Source organism: Callorhinus ursinus, unplaced genomic scaffold (assembly GCF_003265705.2).
Source record: "Callorhinus ursinus isolate GAN/ISIS: 27379988/994484 unplaced genomic scaffold, GSC_fseal_2.0 scaffold4, whole genome shotgun sequence".
NCBI lineage: Eukaryota > Metazoa > Chordata > Mammalia > Carnivora > Otariidae > Callorhinus > Callorhinus ursinus.
Window position 1 is genome coordinate 159339056 of NW_027397066.1, and position 25551 is coordinate 159364606.

Genomic DNA, 25551 nt, shown 5'->3' on the forward strand with positions numbered 1-25551 from the left:
GTCCTCTCTCTGCTTTCTTGCCCCTTGAGATCCATGAAGAGAAAGGGGAGAGAGAGGCTCGTCTGAATGGAGGGAGCAGGGATGTGACTTCTCTCCTCCTGGCCTCTGGGAATCAGGTCTGGGCCTCACTGCTGGCTGGGGAGGGAGAAGGCCACGGCAGGAAGGAGGAGGCCCGCCGAGACACAGCCTTGGGAGAGGGGGCCAGAGCTGGAATGTTTGCTCAGTGGCTGCTGAGTGTCTGGCTCTTGTCTGCATGGGAAGAGAAGGACCCGCAGGGGGCCAGCACTCAGTGTTTGACCTTCAGGAAGGCAGAGTTTCAGGGCCAGTTCATGGATCTGTTCAGGCTGATGCCAGTTTTCTGGCTTCTGGTGGGCTCCCCGGGGACACACTCCAGCCCACCCACCCCTTTCTCTGGACAGAGACAGAAAACCCAGGTGGACACCAGCTGGACAGACAACATGCCTAGCCCCTTTTACATACCTCCCCCTCCCCGCCCCCAAACAGCCTCTTTACAGAATGTTCCACTCCTCACGTTGTGTGGGAGGGCTATGAGCACCGCGTGCACACTGTATGCCTACAGGCTGAAGTGCGCAAGGCGGCTGTGTTCATGTGTGCCCGAGTGTGAAATCACACCCTCAGGGGTCCTGGAATCGAGGGATGGAAGGGCAGCCAGCGAGGCCCGGTGTCCCAGCTGTGGGCCGGTCCCAGACACAGCAAGCCTGCACATCTGGAATGAGATGCCCACCCCCCACACCCCCTCATGTCCCAGACAGCATCTGGCACAAGATACTCGCTGTAACACTTTCTGTTTATTGGCTGGGGTGCCCTGGTGTGGCTGACCAGCCGCTGGGCCTGAGAGAAGCCCTGTCTCGTTCCCCCACCCCCTCCCCTGCATCGCCCCACTGTGGCTCCCATGGGACTCATATGGAAACTCCGGCCCCAGGAAGTGGGGAAGTGGGGGCTTAAAAAAACCAAATCGAGGTTGGAGAAGGGGTGGGAAATGTACATTACAATGAAGATATGCCACCAGCTATACATAATACAGCGCGTAGAGAGGGCAGGGAAGATGGGCAGGTCTGCTGACAGACGCTCTCCCCACCAGGCCAGGCCCCCAGAGAGGAATGGCTACTTCAAGTGTCTCAGTGAAGGCTCTGGCTCCCGGCCCCGGCCCCCTTGCTCTGGTGGGGGCAAGGAGGAAGGGATCGTGAAAGAGTCCAGTTCCCCTTGCCTCCTGAGGACAGCCTCGCCTGGACCGTCGGCCTGCAGGTCCCGGCGCCTGGGGGACAGGGTGCCCACCTCCTGCCCACCTCCCACTGTGCAGTCCAGGTGACTGAGGGCAGCAGGCCTCCCGTCCCCAACCCCCCCCCCCATGAGGGCAGGGGTCATTTTCTGCTGTGCAGTGTGTCCTGGAACTTGGTGCTGGTGTACCGCAGGTGAAAGCCTTTTTTGGTGATGGTGTCATCTGAGTGGAATTTCACCAGGACAGAATCTCCCGCCGAGTACACCTCCTCAGGAGGCTGACAGAGGAAAGGAATGGGCATGAGGCTGAGGCTGCTGTTGTTCCTCCCCAGGATCCCCTGCTCTAAGGAAGCCGGGCGGCTCCCAGACATTCACCAGATTCCCCCAGCCCCTTGAAGCAGGAGGAAGACTATTGCCAGTGGGAGTTTAAGGGGGTGCCTGGAGGAGGGAAGAAAGCAGGGGATAGAAGAGCTTGTCTTAAGTTCAGAGTCACACTTCATTCTAAACCCAGCACTGCTATTAACTAGCTAGTTGGGAAGTCTTAGCAAGGCACTGCTCCCCTCTGGGCCTCGCTTCCCTCAGGGGCAAATGGGAGAAATACTCCCTGCTCTCCAAGCCTAGAAGGGCCGCTGGGGGCGGCAAGTGAGAGGATGGTTGTGCAAGGATTTTACAAAGGGAGTGGGTTCTCTGAGAGGCTGCCTTCTCACTGTCCCAGCTGTCCTCTGGGGAAGACAGGACAGCCGGGTCCCCCAGGCACAGGTGTGCCCGTGCCCCTCCTGTCCTCCCCCGGTTCTGGCCGTGGTCAGCTTCAGGTGATGCCCTTTCCTAGGCTCCTGCAAGCCCCTCCTCACCTCTGCCTGCAGGCCCTCCGCGTGAGAGCTACCCGCAGAGCATCAGCACACAGATGCCCTGGCTCGCAGGGCATAGAAAGCATCATTTCCGAGAACCTTGCGGACATTTCCAGCAACCTTGCCAGGAAGCCCTGACGGGATTGGGTTCCTTCCCCAGGTCCCCTCCCGTTCGCTCCAGCCCGGTGGAAGTCTCTGGAAGAAGCCACCTGGGGACACTGGATTTGATGTGTGGCTCACTGGAATGTGCCAGATCAAGGGAGTTAACAATGTGCAAAGTGGAGAGGGGGTGCTGGCTTGGCAGCCAGGGGATTCCAGAGTGGTGAGCCAGGCAGGCGAGGGGCCCGTGTGCTCCGCTCCTGCCCCACCTCCCTACCTCTCCACCCTGTCCCAGTCCTACAGAGGCTGAAGCTCTGTCCTAAGGGCACATTCAGTAGACTAATGGTGGGTCCAGTGGATGCTGCAGCTCTGGGAAGTTTAACCCTTCCTAGGGTGCCCAGGCTGCCCTGGAGCATGGCCATGAGACAGGTGAGGGACCAGGGAGGGGACAGAGGGAGGGCGTGTGTGTGTGTGTGTGTGTGTGGTGTGTGCATGTGCCCGTGTGTAATGGTGTGTGTGTGTGGTGTGCATGTGCCCGTGTGTAATGGTGTGTGTGTGTGCACCTGTGTGTAATGGTGTGTGTGTGTGCGCACTCGTGTGTAATGGAGAGGGGAAGACAATGTTCTCTGAAGGGGGAAAATATTCACAAAAACAAAAGAAGCCACAAGCTCTGACTGAGAGGAAAATAAATCCACCTTTGTGGTTTTCCCGTGACCTCGGTTAAAAATCCCATGGAGCAAACTTTTGCCCACTGCCTCTGAAAGTGCCATTTTTATGGACCAAGAAGCAGTGTCCCGCATCTGCTTAGACAGTAGCACCAAGGGCTTTGGGACCAACTGGCCTCCCACCAAGAAGGGCAACTGGCAGTGGAAGAGAGGAGGGTGTTTTTATGGCTCAGCCAGAATGACTGCTTAGCACAGTTCGGCTCCAGGTTCCTGGCTTTTGCCCCAGCCTCTGCCCCTGATACTGGGCCCTGGTAAGCTGCCTTGGGACTGGAACAAGGGATGGGGCGGGGGGCAGAGGGAATTCCATCCCCCTCCCCAGATGCAGGCCACCCTGTAGGTCCGACCAAACTAGTGCTGAGCAGGCTTGGGTCAGGGCAGGGCCTGTCCCAGAGGCTGCAGAAACCACAGTGTTGGCCAAAAAAGGACTGAATTTCCTGGGTGGGGATGGCCCGGGGCAGGGCAGGCCTCCATGAGCAGCCACCCACCAGGCAGGCTCTCTTGGCTCCTGCAAAGGACCGGGCCTGGGCTACCACCCATACCGGCACCCCACACCTGCCTAGGCCACACGGGCGCTGGACTGGGGGGGCAGGGTCTCACCCCTGAGCCGCAGTAGCGCCCCAGCCTGGGGGCTGTGCTGTCATAGCCATCGAAGAGCTCCATGTAGTCGTAGCCACAGTCCGCCTCCTCCTCCACCTCGAAGGTCTGGAACACCAGCTCCACGCCATAGCCCTCCTCTGCCACGATGACCCACTCACAGTCCACGCCCCCGGGGTAGTTGTTGTCGCCAAACTGGGCGTGGGAGTAAAGATCCTTTGTCTTCACCTCTGCCCGCACCTGGCCTCCACACTCTGTGGGAGGACAACAAGATGAGCCAGCGCTCCCTGAGCGCGGCAGAGGGCCAGGCGCTGCGCCTCACCACGCCCAACCCTCGCGGCTGGATGGAGGGCCACGCGGCTAGTGGGGGGCGGGTGTGCACCTGGCCCAGGACGTGCGGCCCACGACAGGTGCTCTGCTGCTCCGCCTCTGGACCGATGCCCGCAGAGGCCCGGGGACACACGGGGCTGTTAGGCAGCTCTGAGCAGAGGCACCGGCGGGGGGGGGGGGGGGGGGGGGGGGGGGCACGCTTGTCAAAAGAGGACATTGCTAATTTGCTCCTTCTGACGGCTGCCCTGGAAGAATGTGGGCCCTGCGTTGCCAGAGCTTCCATTCTTCGGAGAGAAGAACTACATCTGGATTTTCTGTGAAAACTCTTGATTTTTAAATGTTGGCTCACATTTTTAAAAAACACAGTGTGGGCCAAACAGAGCAGGTCTGAGGGCCAGAGAGAGTTCTGGGCCTCCAGTCTGTGACCCTCTGCTGGGAGGGGCAGATGGGAGCACGCAGGGCAGGGCCAGCGGAGCCCATCCTCCTCGGGAAGCCCTCCGGCCCCTAGGACACTCGGTGCTTATGCTTCCCTGGAGGGGTGGCGAGGGGGTGGGACAGGACCCGGGGCGGGAACTGAGTTGCAAGGGAGGAGGGGAGGCTGTGGACCCATCAGTCCTGGGGATGCCCCAACAGGGGGCTCAAGGCCCACAAGGAGCCTGTGAAGACCCCATCTGACACCCTTCCCAGCCTGGGCTCCAGCCTATCTCTGCTGCTGCTTTGTTTCCACTTCATGGCTCTCCTCACACACTCGTTATTCAGGCCAAACGAAATGACCTGCGGTCACTTGTATACACCCCAAGTTATCCTGGGGCTGTGGCTGGGCCTGGGCTCCTCCCCCGGCTGGAATGACCCCACCAAGTCCCATTCAAAGCTAGAGCTTATCATGTTTTGCCTCCTGTTCTCGTTATCTGTGCATGGCCCAGCTCACCTCTGGCCTGGGAGTTCCCGGGCTGAGGGTGGGGGAAGGGCTCCTGCCTGATTCATCACCATGTGCCCCTCCGAGGCTCACATGGGGCCACAGCTCAGCAAAGGGTTGCTGAATAAATGGACAAGGGATCACTAATTCCCTAATTCCTGATTCCCTCCAGGGCCGAAATGTTTGCTTCATTTTTGGGACGGGCACTTACAACACTGCCTCAAACATGTTATGTGTTAATAAATATCTGTAGAATGAATGAACGAGTGACTTTTGGGGGTTGGAATGTGGGTGGGCTGCTGCATGGTCAGGCGTCCTACGGCTGCGGACTCTGGGGCTTTCCTCCCCATCCCTGGCTTCCCCCACCCACTGTCGTCACTGCCCTCTGTTTTCCAACTTCACAGCCCCTAATCAGGATCTCCCCCACTCTTCTTTTAGTGCTCCCTCTCTGCTCCCCTGCTCGGCCCTTGGAATACAGTCTCTCTCCACCCAGGCCACAGGCTTGGTCTAGCTGTGCCTTCACATGCTCTTCGTCACCCTCCCCGTGAGCCTCCTGAGCCTGGTCCTGCCTTTGGGACCAGGACCAGCAGATGCCTGCAGAACAAGACAGCATGAGGGCACTGGCTGCCTAGCGCCTTGGCCGGAGGCGGCCTCACCTGTGGAGTGGGATGCCTGGAAGCCCTTCCTCTGGACGGAATTGTCCGAGTAGAAGCGCAGGAACATGCGGCTGCCCGTGGCCAGGACCGGCTCCGGCTTCTTGCTCCCACAGAAGCGGCCCAGGACAGGGGCCTTGGCGTCACGCCCGTCGTACACTTCCAGATGGTCATAGGCACACTCGGGCTGGGACTCGATGTCCATCTCCACGAAGGTCTGGAGGGCACAAGGGAGAACAGCAAACTCAGAATGTGGCTGGGGGGGCGGGCAGCAGGTGGCCCCAGATCTAGGCCTCTGGACCCCAGCTCCTGGAGACCCAGGGAAGTGGTCACTGCTGGTGGCATGGCTAGAAGCAAGGAGGGAGGGCCTGGGGCAGGCCGCAGGTGGCCCCGGATCTAGGCCTCCGGACCCCAGCTCCTGGAGACCCAGGGAAGTGGTCACTGCTGGTGGCACGGCTGGAAGCAAGGAGGGAGGGCCTGGGGCGGGGGGCAATGGCAGGCAGGGCCTCCGTCCAAACCAGATGGGGGGCTCACTAGGATCCTCAGAGGGGTGACAGCCCTGCGGGCTCAGCCAGGCCAACAGCCTGCAGTCTGCATCGCTCTGAGTCACCCAGGGCTTTGGAGCCGATAGGAAGTAGGCAGCGGCCGGATGGCACACAGGAAGAGGGGCGCCCATGCGGGCTGCGGTGTGGGCGCCTTACCAGCTTGACCCGGTGGCCGGGGGTGCTGGAGATAGCCCAGGTGCACTCCTTCTTGCTGGGATATTTGTCAGGCCAGTTGGGGCTGGTGATGGTGCCACTAGTGGATGTCACCTTGTGGTCACAGCCGGCTGTGGGGAAGTGAGGGGAAGGAGATCAGCAAGGACCCCGGGGCTCCAGTGCCCCCTGTGAGGAAAGGAACAAAGCCCTTCCCTCCTGCCCTCCTTGCTTCTTTCTCCTGTCCCTCACCTGCCAACGGATGGAAGGCTCACATGACTTCTTTTCTGTTCCGTTACCCACAGGCGGGGAAATCTAGCTGCAGGCTTCCATGCGGGGCCCTGCCTGGTAGCATCCATGGAAGCCACCCTCACAGCTCCCCTTGTGCAGATCCCTGCATCTCGGAGGCCATCTGGCCACACCCCCTCTGCCCTCCACGATGCTGTCATCCTTTGCTCTCCTGCCACACTTCCACGTTCACAGAAGACTTTGGCACCTGACTCAGTTCTCTACCCCCACCCGCTGCCATTCTGTCCCTGATCTTCTCAGCTCTACTGGTGCTTTATCTTCTTCCCCTCGAGGTGGGCTTGCTTATGACCTTACCGGGCCTTGCCATTACCCACCATTTCCTCATGCTACAAATATCACCTCTCTGTGACCACCTCTTGTTCTTCCAGGGTGCTCAGGCCCTCACTGTCCGTTCACTGCTTCTTCAGCCTTAGAGAGCCCTCCATGGCCTCGATCCTTCTGGTTTCTCCCAATATTTCCTCCTTCGTTGACTTAACTTCCCTATCTGGCTGGACCACGCAGCCGATCACCCCTGCCACTCAACACACTGTCCCTAACTACGCCATCTTGGAGAACCCCATCTGTGACCCCAACCACTGGAGACCCAAACCACTTGATACTCTTGGATCTGTCCCTCACCAGCTCCACCTCTCAACTCCTCAACTCCTCAACTGACTCCAAACCCTCAGCCCTCTCAACTCCCAGCCCCTCCTACCCAGAAGACCAGCTCACCTCCTGCCTCCTTGAGAAAATCAGGGCCTCAGATAGGAACAACTTCAACTTCCTGGCCCCTACCTGCAAACTCACCTCCCCCTTTCCTTGTCTCTAAGAAGGTGCCTCTCCTTCTGTGAGCTGGAGCTCACTGCCACCCACCACCTGGGGACCTTTGTACCTCACATCCACCCTCACTCCCTGTGCCAGCTCTGCCAGCCTGTGGGCCTTCCTAAGCTTTGCCCCATCCTAAAATAGTTCTCCCATGGCCCTACGTTCCCCTCCGGCGGCTGCCCGTCCCTCTCTCATTTTCTTCTCAGTTGACCATCAAGAAAACTTGCTGTCACTCCATTCTCACTACTTAAGGCTCCTCGATCCATTGCAATCTGCCATCTGCCTCTGAAAGTGTGGCCTCCCAAACAAATTTAAGAGCTGATGCTCGTTATTTATTATCATCCGATCTGACAGGTGCCTCCAGGGAAAATGGGCAGACGGTGCACTGCAGGCTGGGGAGGAGAAAGGGACGGGTGGCTGCCTATGGTCAGTGGCTCACAGGACAAACCCACAGCCACGAGGCCCTGAGAGCAGGGGGCGGGCCTCGAAGAGGCTCTGGTTGGTGGAGGCACGTGGAGCCCCTGGCTCCCCACGTTGGACCTGTGGGCTGTGTCTGTCATCCTTCTGTGGTTCCCCATCGCCACACTTACTGCCGTCCCCCATCTCTACACTGGCCTTCCCTTCAACTTCTGTGTGCACACGCCCCCATCTCTACACAGGCCTTCCCTCCAACTTCTGTGTGCACACGCCCCCATCTCTACACAGGCCTTCCCTCCAACTTCTGTGTGCACACGCCCCCATCTCTACACAGGCCCTCCCTCCAACTTCTGTGTGCACATGCCCCCATCTCTACACAGGCCTTCCCTCCAACTTCTGTGTGCACACCCACTTCTCCCCCAGCTAGACTTGCAACCTCCTTGGGGGCAGAGGGACCCCCCTCTTGAGCCCCCTGCTGAACTCTGCACCGCACCGTACCCTCTGTAGGGATTCAGGAAATACTGACTCGTAACTCGCCTAGCGTGTGAGTAGGGCACCTGAGGGCTTCTAAAGTGACTCTGCGCAATGTACAGGCTGTCCGCCCAAAAGTGTAAACCCGGCTCACCCTGTTGGTGTTGATGTACTCTTTTTCACACAGTACAGAGAGAGAGAGAGAGAGAGAGAGAGCACTTTGGACAACCTCAAAATAAGGTCCCCTCCAGCTAAAACACGTGGAGGCCCTGTGAGGCAGCAACTCCATATTTGGGAGCCTGCACTGATGGGGTTGGAAGCTCTTGAGCATCTGTTGGGTCACTGTTGAGTGCTTCAATTCTGTTTATTTTAGCCAGAAGTTTATTTGTTGGTCCCTTGGTTGTCCACCTAATAACAGTGAGAAGAGGCATTTGCCAGGCACTGTGCTAAGTGCTCAAGTGAGATCTATAAAACTTAGCATGCAGCAAGGTAGGTTCCATGGTTTATCATCTCATGGGTGAGGAACCTGAAGCTCAGGGTGGTGAAGTGACTCGGCCAAAATCACACAGACATTCAGTGGCAGAGCCAAGTTGATGTTGTGCTGCTGGGATAGTGTGTCCTCAGCAGGCTGGGAACACTATAGAGTTAATGACCTGGAAGGCCGGTGTTGTATCACGTCCACAGAGGTATTGGATGATATCGGTGATGGTATGAGAGCTGTTTCCAAAGCTCTGCAGGGCTTGAGTGTCGGGGAGGTAGTCACCCTGTTCTGAGTGTCCCCGGGGGTCAGAAGTGTGACCCGTACGGTTGACATACACGACTGTGCTTGCTGGGAGCCCCATGCCCTGATGAGGTGGGCCTGTGACCACCTGGGTGTCCCGCAGGAGCAAACGGAAGCCATCGGGGGCATGCAGCCGGCCAAGCAGCAGGGCTGGGCCAGGCAGCCCGTGCTCTGAACCACCGTGCCATCTCGCCTCTGCCAGAGGACTCTCGTCAGGGAGAGAGGGACCGGGACACAGGTTTTAAGAACCAACCACCAGATCAGTCTCAAGATGGAGGTCGGGGACAGGTGTGAGCCCCTCCTCTCCTGATGGGCACAGGGAGAGATGGGAAGTGGCGGGGGGGAGTCTGTGGACCCGGTGGGAGGCTGAACAAGGTGGCCTCAGAGGCCACTCACGTCCTTGAGTCTACATGCAGCCAGATGGCGGTGGCACCCACCCTCCCCCGCCTCCTGGCCCCGGCCTCCAGTCCCTGGGGCCCCGGTGGGCCACCCTGGTAGTGCTCACCTTCCTTGCAGTCGTGCTTGTTGTCGTGGAGGACGAAGCCGCTGCGACACTGGCACTCGTAGCTGCCGAATGTGTTGACGCAGTCTTGCTGGCAGCCGCCGTTATCCTTGGAGCACTCGTCCTTGTCTGCAGGGGAGCAAACAAGGCGGGGCCCGGGTCTGTGCGGGGCTGAGGGCCGGGTGGTCGCCCCAGGGGCAGCGGGAGGCTGGCTGGGCTTCCTCCCCCCGGGGGGCCCAGGCCATGGTGGTGGTGGTGGTGGTGGTGGTGGTGGTGGTGGTGGTGGGTTCCCGGGCGGTGCCTCCAGCGGAGCCAGCCGAGCGGCCCAGCTGTGGGGAGAGAAAGTAGAAATGGGGTGGACGGAGGGCTGGGGGCTGGAGCTGACCAACGTGGGCACCCTCTACCATTACCTGCTTACTGGACAGACGGACAAGTGGAAAAACAGACACACGGACAAGCAGACTGCAAGAGAAAGGAGCAGGACGCAGGGGTCCCTCTTTTACTTCACAACAGGAAATGTCACAGACACCATCAAAATGGGAGGGGGTGGGGGCGGGGAAGGTCCCCTGTCCACGGGAGGGGGCGCAGGGGGAGAGGAGAGCACCAGTTCTGTCCGGCCAGAGGAGGGCAGGCCGGAATGGCAGAGCGGAGGTGGGGGGTGGGCGGGCACTGAAGCCCCCATCCCATTCCGTCCAAGATGAGGTTCCTGAGTAACAAAGGGTCCGGGAGGCCTGGCAGGCCTCACTGGGGGGTCCGGTTTCTTTTCTGCACTCGGAATTTGAGCTGGTGGGGGCGTCCCCGAGGGGGCTGCAGAGCCGGCCTCTTTTCTGAAACGAGAGAGAGAAGGAGAAAAGGGACCAAGGGGTGGGGGTGGAGGGCAGGGGCCAGGGAGGGAGAGCAGTGAACACCAGCCCGGGCCTCGGAGGCGGAGTCACAGGGCAGTGCGGGGAAGGCAGTGGGAGACACATGCGGGGCGGCCATGTCCGGCGCAGCCAGCTCAAAGAGGAACAGCAGGTGGGAAGAGGCACAGCGACAGGGGACAGATGGGGAGAAAGCCTGTGGCAGGAAGAAGGCCTGGAGGGGTTTGGAGCCGTTGTTGAGGAGGTGAGAGGTGGAGCTGGTGAAGGACAGATCCAAGAGTATCAAGTGGTTTGGGTCCCCAGTGGCTGGGGCCGCAGATGGGCACGAGGCCTGCACACGGGGAAGGAGAGAGACAGATCTCCGCTAGAGGGGGGCAGCCCGCAGAAAGGGTGGGCCTGGCTGACAGCTCCGCGCTCCCACTCCGGCTGCTGCGGGTTTAGCTGTGCACACTCACACCAACATGCCCACAGACACAGGATCCCCACAGGGACGTACTGCGCTCCCAACACGGCAGCAGAGACACCGACCCACGGAGACGCGTACACCCACGCACAGGATGCTACTCGGTGCCCGCGCGTCACTAGCCACCCACCGCACTCCTCACTCCCACACCTGTGTGAGAAGGCGTGCACGGGTCCCAACACACAGGCACGGGTGCATCTGCAGGCGCTCAGGGGCCAACACGTGGGTACGAAGACACACACACATGCGGAGACCACAGGCTCTGCAGCAGACCGGTGGACTCAAGTGTGCTCACACATGCGGCTGCTCAAGCTTGGGTCAACCCACACACACGCACTCCCCCACAAGCACACACGCACGCACGCACTGACACACAGAGAAACACGTGGTTCCGGGCACGCATGTGTCACACCCACATATTCTCCAGTCTGTCTGTGCTCACTTTGGGGACTGTGCCCGGCACAGAGGCAGGTATTCAGGGAAGGCGTATAGACTGAATGGACACCCAGAATTCCACAGGGAAACCTCGAGGTAGAAAGATGCCCTCTGCCATTCAAATGGCCAGGTGGGGTCCTCGACGAAGGGAGCCCTGTCCTTGCTCTCCATCAGCAGAGGGGCTGAGAACTGGAGCCCTGCTTCTCCACTCCATTCTCACATGGGCCAGACCCCTTGGGCCCCGTGGGTACTCAGGGCCAAGAGATGGAGTCCCCAAGTCCCTCCCAGGGCTCCTTCTCAGTTAGAACCTCACAAGGGACTCTGGCTGAGGGCCCTGCAGGAAGGTAGGGGTGAGGGGCACCCTATGACTTGGGGGTTTGCCCAGGAACATGCCTGTGACTATGCTGGGAGTTTCAGGGGTCCCAGCTCAAGAACTGAGCAAAGATTTCCCAGAAATGTTTTGATCTCCACGCCTTCCTCATACTTGTACCCTAACCACCTAGTACAGTGCCTGGCACATAGGAGGGGTAAAAGAAATACTTGCCCGTGAATGAGTGCGTGGGTAAGTGGGTGGCTGAATGGCCGAGTGATAGAAAGGTGAGTCCTGAGGAAGGCCTGCTGCAGCGTCCCAGGCGGCGGGGGGGGCGGGGGGGGGCTCGGGCGGGGGGGGGGGCGGGAGTGGTAGCCTCACCTCGGAACCAGGGGAGCAGGCTGCAGGAGGGGCAGGAGCAGGGAGGGTGGACACGGGCCCGGACAAGGAGATGGCACTCACCCTCCAGTGCCAAATGCCCCGGAAGGTGGCTGGGGTCAGACTGAAGGTCTTCAGGCTCTTTCTTCTCCTTCTTGGCTTAGGGTCTCCTCGCTGGGTGTCCCAAAAGTCCAAAGAGCCCCCCTCCTGGGGGGCCAGAGTCAGATGCCCCATGCCCTGAGGGCTCAACCTTGATGCCCACCGGTGAGGGTCCACTGCAGGTTTCTTGTGCCGCAGGGCATCGCATGTGTGTGCGTGTGCAGGTGTGCAGGTGTGTGTGTGTCTGTGCGGGGCTGAGGGGTGGTTGGTCCAGTGTCATACCAGGGCAGGGCAGTACCCGAGGGTGGAGAGCCCTGGGCTCTAGGCCTGATGGATGTGGTGTTGGTCCCCCTCCCCCCACCAAGACTGGAGCAACAGAAGGGCAGGAAGAGACAAGAGTAAGCAGGTAATGGTTTCCCCAGGACCGAGCCCACCCCCGAGTAGGTGTTACATCCCCTCAGCCCTCTGGTGAGCACCCTGTAGGATTTCCAGGAGGGCACAGGGAAGAAAAGGATTCGCGTTGCATGGGGAGGGGTCTCAGCAAGCAGTAGGGGGCAGGGGCTTGGGGGGGACTGTAAGCAGAGCAGGATGGCTGGCAGTGCCAAGCAGGGACCAGGGCACAGGGGCAGTGCATGGCATCCAGGTGGGGCAGGCAGGGGTGCAGGGCCACAACATAGGGGGCTCGAGGATGCAGGATCCTGGGCAAAGGAGGGGAGAAGGAAGGCAGCATGGACTAGGCCATGGGCTTCCTGCCTTCCTGCCACCCCATGCCTGGCCCACCAGGCCTGCTGGGGATCAGGATCCCTGGGCCACTCCCCCAGAAAACCAGCCGCTCCAGCCACTCCCTCTGCCTCCCACCACACCCCCCCACTCAATTTCATGGAGTCCCCATCCCACACTATCTATGTCCCAGGTCCAATTGCCTCTGAAAGACCACCAGCCTCACCCCAGGACGAAGGACAGAGGGAGGACTAAAGCAGGGAAAAGGTCTCTGGGACCCCTGGAGGCCTAGCTCAGAGGGGCTGGCTACCTCTCAGGCCACCCAAAGATGAGGCCATCAAAGGGACTTGATCCCAAGCCTTATGTGGGGCAGCTCTCAATAAACGTATGCTGGTTGGATCTGAGTCCCCCACCTGTGGGCTGAGGCTGAGTGGGAAGGCTTTGGTGTTGAAGAAAGGGAGGCTCCTCATCTTTTCTGAAGGCCCCGGCATGAACCCGTTTGGCATGTGTAGGGTCTGATCGGAGATGTGGCCGCTGCCAGATCATCTGCCCCACACAGTGCAAGGCAAACACCCTCCTCTTCTGCATGTACCCCGCATTCTCTGGCCACGATGAACTCCCTGTTCCCAGGGCCTGCCCTCTCTGGGACCTCGGCATAATGGCTCCTGACACCTGGAAAGCCCTCTCCTTTTGATTCTGCATGTCTATGTGCTGCCCATCCTCAGGCTGGCTCCCATATAGCCCAGAGGATTCGGGAGTAATGGGGTTCAGGAATGGAGGGGCTGGCCTGGTGGTGGAGGGCTGGTGGGGGGAGGAGGGGACAGAGCCTGCTGGCCTGGCAACAGGGAGGGCTAGGAAGTGCAGGGGTCCAGTGGCAGGGAGGAGGGGAGGCAGGCTCAGAGCTGGGGAGTCCGGGTTACCTGAGAAGAAGTGGGCCTTGAAGCCCTTCTTGGAGACTGTGTTGTCGGACTTGAACTCCACACGCATGTTGTTGTACTGGGAGGTGATGACCTCGGGCTTCTCGGAGCCACAGAACTTGCCATGTAGCTTGGAGTCGGCTGTGAGCCCACTGCGTACTTCCACGAAGTCATACTTGCACACCTGAAGGGCAGGGCAGCTCCAGGCCTGCCTCCTCCAGGAAGTCTCTCCTGACCACCCCTACCTAGGAAGGCTCCCTGTTGTGTGGGTCCTTTTGTCTTTAGTCACCCACTTTACAGACTCTAATAACTCAAAGAGGTGCCACGTCAACCCCATTAGATCCTCTTGTGCTCTCCACACAAGCCCCAAGTCTTGCCTCGCTCCACATCGCCACGTGCGCGCTGCCTGGCCTTCAAGCCCTCCTCCCCAACCCTCCCCTGCTTCCTGGAATTGGGAGCAGTCTCTCCTCCTCTACATTCTTTGGGTATTTCTTTTATAGGGAAGGAAGCCGGCTCCCACGCCTCAGACCTTCCTGCGTCTCCTCAGCCCAATGAGCACTTACGTCATTGCCCTCGGTCTCGAAGAAGTCGAACTGCAGGGAGATCCGGTACTGGGTGGGGGCCACCAATTGCCAGATGCAGTTTTTGTTCGGGGGGTACTCCTTGGGCCAGCCGGGGCTGGTGATGGAGCCATTGAGCTTGGTGAGGAAGCCACCACAGGCAGCTGGGGGGGACAAGAGAGGTGCCATCACCCACCAGGAGCCCCCACTCTAGGTACGGGCCAGAGACAGGCCCTGAGTGCACTGGGGAGATGGGGATCTCGGATTCCCTTGTGTCTCGTCTCTCAGGAATGGGAGGGAAGCAGGCAGGGTGGGGGGAGGGTATCTTCAGAGTATGAGGAACTGAGGAGTCGTATGTGTGAACACTTCTACTTTCTCTGCAACAGAACCACCAGGACATCTGCTGAGAGGGAGGAAGGGGGTGAGGGGCTCAGGGAAGGCTGGGCCGGTGCGCAGGGAGGACTGGAAGCGGGGCGAGGCAGGGAGAGAAGCGACCAGGCAAGACCAGGCTGAACTGGAGGCTCTGACAGGGAGTGCTTTCACCAGCTTTCACCTTGGGCCGGGTGTCGGGAGAGGCCAAAAAATCAGTGTGTGTCTGAGGACAGTGGTTTCCAAACTGGGGATCATGACCTTCTGGAGGGTGACGAATTCCATCAGTCGGTCAAGATCAGCATTTTAAGCGAATAAAAATGAAAAAAAAAACAAAACAAAAAACCCAACCCAGAGCACGTCACACTTGGTAAGTGTGTTCTGGGGGACTGCAGGATAGAATGTCTTCCTCGTCCCCCCCCGCCCCCCCCCCCCTCGTAAAAAACGTGCTAGGGAGTCCCAGCCACTCCAGGGAGCGGAGTGTCCAAGAGCAGGAGAGATCGTGGCTTAGAGGCCTGGGTCCCGGGGAGGGGGGGCACTCACCCTCACAGCGGCGCTTGTCCGGAGCTAGCTCGTACCCGGGGTCACAGCTACACTTATAGCTGCCCAACGTGTTGAGACACCGCTGCTCACAGCCCCCGCGGTTGGGCCGCGAGCACTCATCCACCTCTGCCAGTTGGAAGGAAAGGGGGTCAATGACTGCCAGGCCAGGGCCTGGGTCTCTCCTCCCGCCCTCTGCTTGCGAGTCAGGTCCAGGGTCCCTCAGGCTTCCTGTGACCACCTCCAGCCCCAATGCAGGGGCCAGCAGTCGGCTGTGGAGCCCTCAGAGCTCTGAGGCTGTGGGCCTCCCTGCCCCACCCAGCCCCCACTCAGTCCCCAGGGGACCCTACTCCTGAGAGCCCCAAAGGGACGGGTTATGACCTGAAAGAGGGGACAGGCAGACCCCCACAGAGCCTTCTTCTGACCACAATGGCTGGGCTGGTGGCCGCCACCATGGACTGGTTCCTCTTGTGTGCCATTCCCTGGCTAAGTACTATTTCCTCCTTTCTCCTTAAATCTGACATGACCTGTGATGGAGGGACTGTTACTATCCCCATTTTACAGATGAGGAAATGAGATTCAGAAGATGACCTGCTCACCGTGACACCAGTTTAAAAAAAAAAAAAAAAAACACCCACTCTGTCTGGCTTCCTCCCCAAGCTTCTACAGCACTTCCTGCCTCTGCGCCTCATTGGCACTTCTTCTACACAAACTTCTGGACTTTAAGGCAACTCTTGAATTATTATTTCAATTCAGAGTTGAGCACCTACCATGTGCAAACTACTTTTATATAAGTTTGTCATTTACTCAATGAGATATGCAGTTTTTCAGTGGAATTGACCTTTTCTCCCCAGTTAGGCCATAAATTCAAGGGAGGGCACCAGGGTCTGTGCATCCCTCCTAGAGCCTCTGTGTCGAATGGCTGGATAAAGAATGTGTGAAGTCACCGCAGCAATGTCAAAATAGCCAAGATGTACAAACAGCCTAAATGTCCACCAACAGATGAGGGTAAAGGAAAGCCAGTGCAGGATGGGAAGAATTAATCCGGTTACAACGTCCATAGCCCCAAAGCAATCTACAGATCTGATGCAATCCTGATCAAAATACCATTTTTCACAGAGCTATAACACGTGATCCTGAAATCTGTTCAGAACCACAAAAGATTCTGAACAGCCAAAGCAATCCTGAGAAAGAACAAAGCTGGAGGTAGCACGCTCCCACATTCCAAACTGCACAACAAAGCTGTAATCAAAAACAAATAAATCAAAACAGTATGGTACTGGCACAAAAATAGAAAAATAGATCAATGGAAGAGAATACAGAGTCCAGGAAAAACCCTGTGATTATATGGTCAATTATCCTATGACAAAGGAGGCAAGAATATACAATGGGGAAAAGACAGTCTCTCTCTCTCTCTCTCTCTCTCTTTTTAAAGATTTTATTTATTCATTTGAGAGTGCGAGCAAGACACAGAGAGAGAGCACAAGCAGGGGGAGCGGCAGGCAGAGGTAGAGGGAGAAGTAGGTTCCCCTCTGAGGAGGGAACCTGATGCAGGGCTCAATCCCAGGACCCTGGGATCATGACTTGAGCCGAAGGCAGATGCCTAACCGACTGAGCCACACAGGGGCCCCCCGACAGTCTCTTTAATAAACAGACTGGACAGCTGCATGTCAAAGAATGCAACTGGACCACTTATCAACACTATACACAGAAAGAAACTAAAAATGGGTTAAAAACTTAAATATAAGACCTGAAACCATAAAACTCCTAGAAGAAAACACAGGCAATAAGCTCTTTGACATTGGTCATAGTGATATTTTTTTTGGATCTGTCTCTTCAGGCAAGGACAACAAAAGCAAAATAAACAGATGGGACAACGTCAAACTAACAAAAGCTTTCACACAGTGAAAGAAACCATCAATAAAATGAAAAGGCAACTTAGTGGGAGAAGATATTTACTAATATTATATGCAATAAGTAGTTAACACCCAAAATATATAAAGAACTCATAAAACTCAATATTTTAAAAGAACAACTATTAATTTAAAAATGGTAGGAAGATCTGAATAGACATTTCTCCAAAGAAGACATCCAGATGGCCAACAGACCAACATCACTCATCGTCAGGAAAAATGCAAATCAAGACCACATTGAGCTATATCACCTCACGCCTGTCAGAATGGATAGTATCAGAAAGGTAAGAATAACAAGTGTTGGCGGAGGAGTGGAGAAATGGGAACCCTTCTGCACTGTGGGTGGGAATGCAAATTGGTGCCGCCACTGTGGAAAACAGTATGGAGATTCCTCAAGGAGTTAAAAATAGAATTACCATATGATCCAGCAATTCCACTTTTGGGTATTTATCCAAAGAAAATGAAATGCCAATTTGAAGAGATATACACACCCCGATGTTCACTGCGTCGTTATTTATAACAGCCAAGATATGGAAGCATCTGAAGTGTCCATCGACAGATAAATGGATAAAGAAGATGTGGGAGAGCCACACAGTGGAATATTACTCAGCCATAGAAAAGAATGAAATCTTGCCATTGGTGACACCATGAACTAAGTGAATTCACACTAAGTGAAATAAGCTAGACAGAGAAAGACAAATGCCATATGCTTTCACTTATATGTGGAATCTAAAAACAAAACAAATGAACAAATGAAACAAAACAGAGACAGACTCAGAGATACAGAGAACAAACTGATGGGGAGGGAAGGGGAGGGGGGGGGAGGGGAGGGGAGGGGAGGGGAGGGGAGGGGCTGGAGAGATGAACAAGAGAGGTGAAGGGGACTAAGACGTACAATTTTCCAGTTATAAAATAAATAAGATGGGGATGCAATGTACAGCGTAGGGAATGCAGTCGAATCACTATGTTGTATTCTTGAAACTAATAGGATACTGTGTGTCAATTACCCTTCAATTTAAAAAATGTGTTCTGTACACACAGTGGAATACTATTCAGCCTTAAAAAAGAAGGAAATTCTGCCATATGCAGTATGGATGAATCTTAAGGGCATTATGTTTTTTTTAAGATTATTTATTTGAGAGAGAGAGAGAGAGAGAGAGAGAAAGAGAGCATGAGTGGGGGGATGGGCAGAAGGAGAGGGAGAGAGAGAATCTCAAGCAGACTCCCTGCTGAGCATGGAGCCCAACACGGGGCTCGATCACAGGACCCTGAAATCATGACCTGAGCCGCTTATCCAACTGAGCCACCTGGGTGCCCCTTAAGGACATTGCGTTAAGTAAAATAAGCCAGTTACAGACAGACGAGTCCTGTGGGATTCCACTTACATGAGCTATCTAAAATAGTCAAATCCAATAAATAAATGAAGTCAAGTTCAAAGAAATAGAGTGGAATGATGTTGCCAGGGGTTAGGGGAGGGGGAAATGGGATCAAATGGGAAATGATCAATAGGCATAAAGTGTTGGTCGAGCAAGATGAGCAAGCCCTAGAGATGTGCTGAGCAAGCACTGTGCTTATGGTCGGCCCTACTGTCCAGTGCGCTTAACATGCTTTCAGAGGACGGATCTCAAGCTAAGTGTTCTGACCACAATACAATGCAATTTTAAAAGCCAGAAAAAGGAATGAAGGGGATGGATTAGCCATGGGGGTGGGCTGGGTGGGGGACGGGAAGGAGCACCTTTGAAGAAGTTGACAGCAAAGCCGGCTTTGTTAATGGATCCGTCAGAGACGAATTTGAGCCAGAGGCGGCTGGATGTGCTCTTGATGTCATCGGGCTTCTCGTAGCCACAGTAGCGTCCGATGAGGGTGCTGCTCTCACTGTGCCCGTCACGCACCTCCAGGTAGTCGTAAGCACAGCTGTCGTGGCGCTCGATCTGAGGGTCGGGGGCTCGGTCAGCTGGAGGAGCGCTGGTTGCCAGGGCCCAACACCAGAAGCCCACGAAGAGGTGGGACCGAAGGGTCTCTGACCTACCTCGAAGGACTGGAAGGTGAGGCCCACGTGGAAGCCTTCGGACACCTGGATCCGCCAGATGCAGACTTTGCTGGGCCGGTAATCGTCAGGGTAATTGGGCGACTGGATGTGGCCATTGTCCTTTTTCACATCTCCCCCACAGATGGCTTTGGGGACACAACGTGAGGTCAGTGAGAGGGCCCCCCTCTCCCCCCCCCCCCGACCTTCCCCCCCCCCCCCCCCCAGCTTCTTAGTGCCCCCGGGCCTGGCCAGTCCCACCGGGATCTCTGCATCCTCCCTCATGGGCCCTCAACCTCGCCCCTGCGGTGCCAGGAGCAGGCAGTTCTGGGATGCTCAGGGACCCCATAGCTGACTCCTCCCTGTCACGCTTCCGCAGTACCTTCATAGACGGCAAAGAAGCCCTTTCCGACCCAGTTGCTGCTGCTGCGGAACTCCACCCAGAGGCGGCTGTCGGTGGAGACAATAGGCTCGGGTATTTTGCCCCCACAGAAGCGGCCTGTGCAGACAGTGTGCACAGAGGGCAGTGAGGCCTGAAGCAGGGCGCTCTCCCCTCCCTGCACCAGGAAGCCCACCCTGCTGCTCCAGGGGGCCCAGGGGCTCTGGCCCTGCTCTGCACTTGGCACAAAATCCCAAGACCCTGCAGGTGGCCTGAGTCTGGTCCAAGATCTAGTGGGGCCCTGAAGAGCCAGACTTCTAGAGGGCTCTGTGCACCTGAGGAATGGAATATGAGTTCGGGGAGGAAAGGGGGCTCCTCACAATAACCAGCTGTATCTATGTTTTATTTACTTTTTCTTAAAGGAGCATATTGCCATCATTACTTTTTTTTTTATCATTATTTTTCTTATTTGATCTCCATGCAAACAAGTAATCACCAAGAATGAACACAGCTTTCTTTGTACATTACAAAATGTTTTCATTTGACCAAATGCAAGAGATGCCAGAGGACCCCAAGTAAATCCTAGAATCTAGGGACTGGGTCAGAAAGTGTCCCCTTTGAAATAAACCATGACAAGAATCCGTGTCAGCAGATGAGGCTGGCCATTTGTGGAATCCTTTGTAGTCAAGAATCAATGAGGGATGACTTGTGTGTTCCAAATAAGATTGGGTATTTCCCAACCTTTGGCAAGGGTCAGAGGGTGCTGACCTAGGAATGTAAGTTATGAAAAAGAAAGTGGAATCTTGGACACGCTACCACGTCTGCAGGAGGAAGTGTTGTAAAGACAGCTGCTTTGGGTGACTAATAAGAAATATTCAAGTATCAGAAAGAGATGGTTAGCAACGATTCGTCAGCCTGCTTCAGGCCCAGCATGTGGAACAAAGGTTCTAATGTTAATGGGCGGTCCTGGGCTTCCTAGGAGTATGTCCTGATTGGAGGAGGAGAATGCACACAGCTCCTCAGGCTTGAAGCAAAAGCCTCTCTTGGCCCTAAATCTATGCCATTGAAGCACCTTCTGTCCCATGCTTCTGACCACTCACCCCCCACTTACTCACCACTCCCCTCACCACCAAGGGACAAAGTCTCCTGTGCAAACAAGTTGGGGCCACTGTGCCAAGAAGGGAGCCCTCCGTGGTGTGCCAGGCTACCCTTAAGCCAGATCTTGCAGAGGGAGAAAATGGAGCCTCTGAAAGTGCCCAGATGAGGAAGAGAGCCTGGAGCTGTGGAGTTGTGCCCTGTCTGTCTCCCTCTGTCACTTGTATGACTCCCACGACCCACACACTGAGCATCACCTCTGTGGGAGGCCCAGAAGCCTGTACCGAGGACCCTGAGGTCCAGATCGGGGAAGGGACTAGAGATGGAGCTAGAAGGCACTAATTCTACCGGGACTCTTGGCTCCCACACCAGGGTGGCCAGATCACCCTTGGCCAGGCTTTGAGTTTCAGGGGAGGAAGAAGAGACTGTGATCTAAGTAGTTCTAAGAAGGAATTAGCCTGTGCAATTCTGTCAGGTGAGGGAAACTGTCAACAAAACAAAAAAGCAATTTACTGAATGGGAGAAGATATTTGTAAATCATATATGAGATAAGGGTTTAATATCCAAAATATATAAAGGATTTACACAAGTTAGTATCAAAAAACCAAACAACCCAATAAAAAAGGGGCAGAGGACCTGAATAGACTTTTCTCCAAAGAAGCCGCAGAGATGGCCAGTTGGCACATGAAAAGAGGCACAACATCACTCATCATCAGGGAAATGCAAATCAAAACTACCATGAGATGTCACCTCACAGCTGTCGGACTGTCTGGTGTCAAGAAGACGAGTGAGAACCGGTTTGAGGACGTGGTGCTAAGGGAGCCCTGTGCACTGCTGGTGGGGACGTCAATCTGGAAAACAGTATGGAGCTTCCCCCAAAATTAAAAAACAGAGCTGCCCTATGATCCAGCAATCCCACTTCCAGGTATTTATCCAAAGAACGTGAAAACATCAATTCGGAGAGCTATGTGCACCCTCCTGCTCATTGCAACATTATTTACAACAGCCAAGAGACGGACGCAGTAGAGGAACAGATAACTAAGGTGTGGGATAGCCATACAGTGGAATATTACTCGGCACAGAAAAGGATGAAATCTTGCCATTTGTGACAACATGGATGGCCCTAGAGGGTATGGTGCTAAATGAGATAAAGACAAATACCGTATGATTTCATTTCTACGTGGAGTCTAAAAACAAAACAAATGAACAAACAAAACAGACTCATGGATACGAACTGATGGGTGTCAGAGGGGAGGGGTGGAGGATAGACAGAACAGGTGTAAAAGGGTTAAGAGATGCAAGGTTCTAGCGACACACTTGATCGTAGCCAGAAGGCCGAGAAGCGATACAAGCTTCCGGTTATAAAATAAATGAGGCATGGGGGATGTCAGATACAGCACAGAGCATACAATCAATAATATTGTAATAACGTCGCCTGGTGACAGATGGTAACTGTCCCTAATCCTGGGGACCATTTAGTGATGCATAAAAATATCCAATCACTATGATGTCCACCTGAAACTAAGAAGATATTGTATGTCAATCAGAGTTCAATTTAAAACCCCGCAGGGCTCAGCCGCAGAGGAGGTGGGGGGTGGGCTAGTGCCGTTACCTCGGAGGGGCGCCTTCCTCCAGAAGCCGTCCCGGACCTCCACGTAGTCGTACCAGCACAGGCGGCTGCGATACAGATCCATGGACGTGAAGTTCAGAATGATCTAGGGGACATGGGAAGAGGAGGAGCGTGACGCAGCCCCCCACGCCTCGCCAGCCCATGGTGGCAGCCTGCCTTCCCCTCCGTGAATAGTGAAGGGGTTCCAAAAGTGAGCTCTGGGCACAGAAACGTCCCTCCTCTCCCCGGCTGCCCGCCAGTGACGGCCAGCATTCTTCTCAGACATCCTGGCTCTCACTTAACATATGTGGCCTGATGGAATCTATACAAAATGTCTCATTTTACTGATACCCTTCGTGAGGAGCCATTGCTTCTGGCTAAACCCAGCTCTCCTCGCAGTGGATTTAAGGAACACGAATCCAGCACCTTTAGAGGGATGAGGTCTCAGTGAGAGGAAGGGCCCGGGCGGCATGTGGGTAGCGAGGGCTCTGAAATGAGAATGAAGGGTCCAGAGAGGAGAGGCAGAGAAGGGCTGAGTCACCCGTGGTGACATATTTATGAACGCCGATTCCAGGCGGGGGTCATGCTAGCGGCTGAGGGGAATACTGGATCCAATTCCTTCCTGTGAATGGGTTTAGGGTCTGTCCCTGTCAAGGGGCTTAGGATTCAGAAGGATATACACACCTGAAAAGCTCACTTAGTGAAAAAACTCAGACTCCACACGCACAGGCCTGAGTTGGAATGTCACCTCTGCATTTCCTGATGTGAGTCCTTGGGTGAATCACCCAAGCTCTCTGACCTCAGTGGCCTCGAGCATAACATGAGGAAAGAGCACCTCAGCCTGACATGGGAGCTCATGGCTACAGGCGCTGCCCTAAGTGCCTCCTGAGCATGAGCTCACAAACTGGTCACGTAATACCGGAGGGATGTTTGATACTTCGGTAAGGTCCAACTCTCCCCAGCAGGTGGGCATATTAACAGGTGGAGAAGCACACTTTCCAGGAGAGAAATTGCTTTAGTTGTTTCCAGAATGCACCCCAAAGCCTCTTGTGTATTTAGAGTCCAACAAGCAAGGACTCCAGGGAACAGTTCATTGTGACCTAAGAGGTGTGTACAGAGGACACACGATGGCCCAGAGGGCCCACCTGTTAGATCTAGCTGGCTTTCCTGCTGGAGGCAAAGAGGATAAGGAGATCTGTGTCCCCCATGGCACCCTGCAGAGTTAGAGGCAGTCAGAGTGGAGGCGAGAATGAAAACGATCCCAAAGCCGGCACCGGCGATTGCGGTCCATAGCCCGTGTCAATGCTGTGATGGTCGAGGTTCAGTGGAGAACTCTGGCTCGCAGTCACTCCTGACACGGACATGGACTGCAGAACGTTCAGTGATTTCCACATCCACCCAGACGACCCTTCCCGTTTCCTGGCCTCTCCGCCATGACCTCCTCTCTCTACCTCTTCTCCACCACACCCAGCACATCGTGCCCTAGACCTTGTTATCACCACTAACTGTGCACCGCCCCCCCCACCCCCACATAATCTCAGGTTCAAGGACCCCACTGTCCAACCACGGGCCCCCATCTCTCCTGGCCCACCGCTCTCGACGGGAGTCCAACAACCTTCCAATTCACCATGACCGTCAACCTGAGCCTACAGGGTTTTCCTGCGTTTTACCTTCATGTACTCACATCTCTCCTTGCCTAGCTTGGAATCCACAGCCCATCCTGCTTCTTTTCTTTTGATTCGTACGTGGGCTGAAAGGTGTTTGCGTTTGGGGAAGTGTTTCTTAATTGTGGTACTCTGAGATGTAATCGAGTAAGACCGTGTTTTGAAAAGTGCACTATGTTACTCTTGATGATTATTATTAGTCATCATTGAGAGCTATTGTTATTATTAAGATAAAAGTCCTCATATTTTGAAAAACTGACATTGGAAATCTGTTCTGGCTCTTGCTCTGGAGACAGACAGTGTGCCCAATATTTCATCTTTCTAGAAAATGCCCAAAGTAGGACACAGAGGAAGTGGCAAAGGCCCGGGGCAGTCATCTCACTCCAAAGCAAATCCATGGTCTAGCTTTATCATCACCTCCTTACATAGGACCTCAACTCTCTTGCTCCTCTTCCTGAAAACTGCATCCCTGGTTAAATCCGACTTTCTACCTACTCGGTGCCTCTTCCTGGATGGTCAAATGTTGTGGCTAGAGAAAATACAGGCCCGTTGACTGTCTCACTTGAAATGTGAGACCGACTGGGCCCTTCGTGCTGCCAGGCACACCTTTTAAATCCTCCCCTTCTCTCCTCAAACCACCTGTTCCTTCTTGACTCTCAGTCCTGGTCCTGCCATCATCTTTTCTCAAGATTAGTTCAATAGTTCCTACTCTTGATCCTACCTCTCACCACAGCAGACCTTTCACAATGTAACCGGATCTTAATTCCCCACTGCTCAAAATCCTTTAATGCTTGTTACTCAGAGTAAAATCCAAAGTCTTCACCATGTCCTCTAAGGTCATTTGTGGTCTAACCCATCTCTTTGACCCCATCTCCTACCGATCTCCTCCTTGCTTATTTGGCTCTGGCCACATTGGCCTTGCTGGTCCTCAAACACACCAAGCCTGCTCCTGCCTCAGGGCCTTTGCACTTGCTGCCTAGAAGCTCTTCCCAGCTATCTGCCCAAAGTGTTCCCTCATTTCCTGTCTATTTCTACTCCAACTCATCTGGTGAGAATGAGGCCTTCCCACATGGAACAGTAACCCCCACTTCACTCCTTTATCTCCTACTGCTGATTTCCTTCGTGACATTTATCACCATCTAACCTACTGCATTTACTTTTTATTTGCTTGTCCGTCCCCCAACCCTGCCAAAATGTAAACCCTATGAGGACAGGAATTTTGTTTAATTCACTACAGAATCTTTGGTGCATGGCATGTAGCAGTTGCTTCATAAATATTTCTTGATTAGAATTTTGCTTTCAGGAATCTATTTTACAGATATACTTGCCCAAGTGTGTAATGATCTAAGTCTTGAGATATTTACTGTAGTGATTTTGGTAATACTAAAAACTTAGGAAAAACTTAAATGAAACATCCATCAGTGGAGACCTGCAGGAGATGGCCAAGCAGTGAAAAGGGGATGACAGCATGCTAAGCAGCCATGAACATGTCTGAGGTAGAACTTGATTTGTGGACATGGAACCCTGACCACAATTAACTGCTGAGTGAAAGGCAAGTAATCTAAGACCACATATCCACACAAATGCACACACACATTCTTGGAAGGGTCTGGAAGGACATAGCAAGTGTTACTCATGCCTAGTCACCTCTGAAGAGTGGGATTTGGAGGAGGATCCAGGGGAAAATATTCATTTTTTACCTTATGAATGCCTCTATTTTTCAAAATTCTTACAACATGGATATGTTATCCTTGTAGCTGACGAACAACAAAACTATCTTTCAAGGAGTTGCTGGACGGAAGAAGGAATGCAGAGGGCCCAGGGAGGACAC

At 54.9% G+C, this 25551-nt stretch overlaps 1 protein-coding gene across 3 annotated transcripts in view; it reads right to left on the bottom strand.

Moving 5' to 3' along the window:
• Positions 1-768: 768 nt before the first annotated feature.
• Positions 769-25551, bottom strand: part of BMP1 (bone morphogenetic protein 1) — a 42990-nt gene continuing 18207 nt past the window's right edge. The window contains exons 8-19 of one of the 3 annotated variants that reach the window (XM_073892634.1): positions 22060-22162; positions 19356-19423; positions 18977-19122; positions 18683-18878; positions 15038-15163; positions 14129-14289; positions 13569-13749; positions 9387-9512; positions 6106-6233; positions 5408-5621; positions 3509-3759; positions 769-1517 (exon numbers count right to left, since the gene is read on the bottom strand). In XM_073892634.1, the coding sequence (XP_073748735.1) occupies positions 1383-1517; positions 3509-3759; positions 5408-5621; positions 6106-6233; positions 9387-9512; positions 13569-13749; positions 14129-14289; positions 15038-15163; positions 18683-18878; positions 18977-19122; positions 19356-19423; positions 22060-22162 (1835 nt within the window). In that variant the 3' untranslated portion in view covers positions 769-1382. Of the gene's footprint in view, positions 1518-3508; positions 3760-5407; positions 5622-6105; positions 6234-9386; positions 10211-13568; positions 13750-14128; positions 14290-15037; positions 15164-18682; positions 18879-18976; positions 19123-19355; positions 19473-22059; positions 22163-25551 lie in introns of those variants that run through there. The other 2 variants (XM_025873867.2, XR_012378114.1) reach the window with 2 other exon arrangements.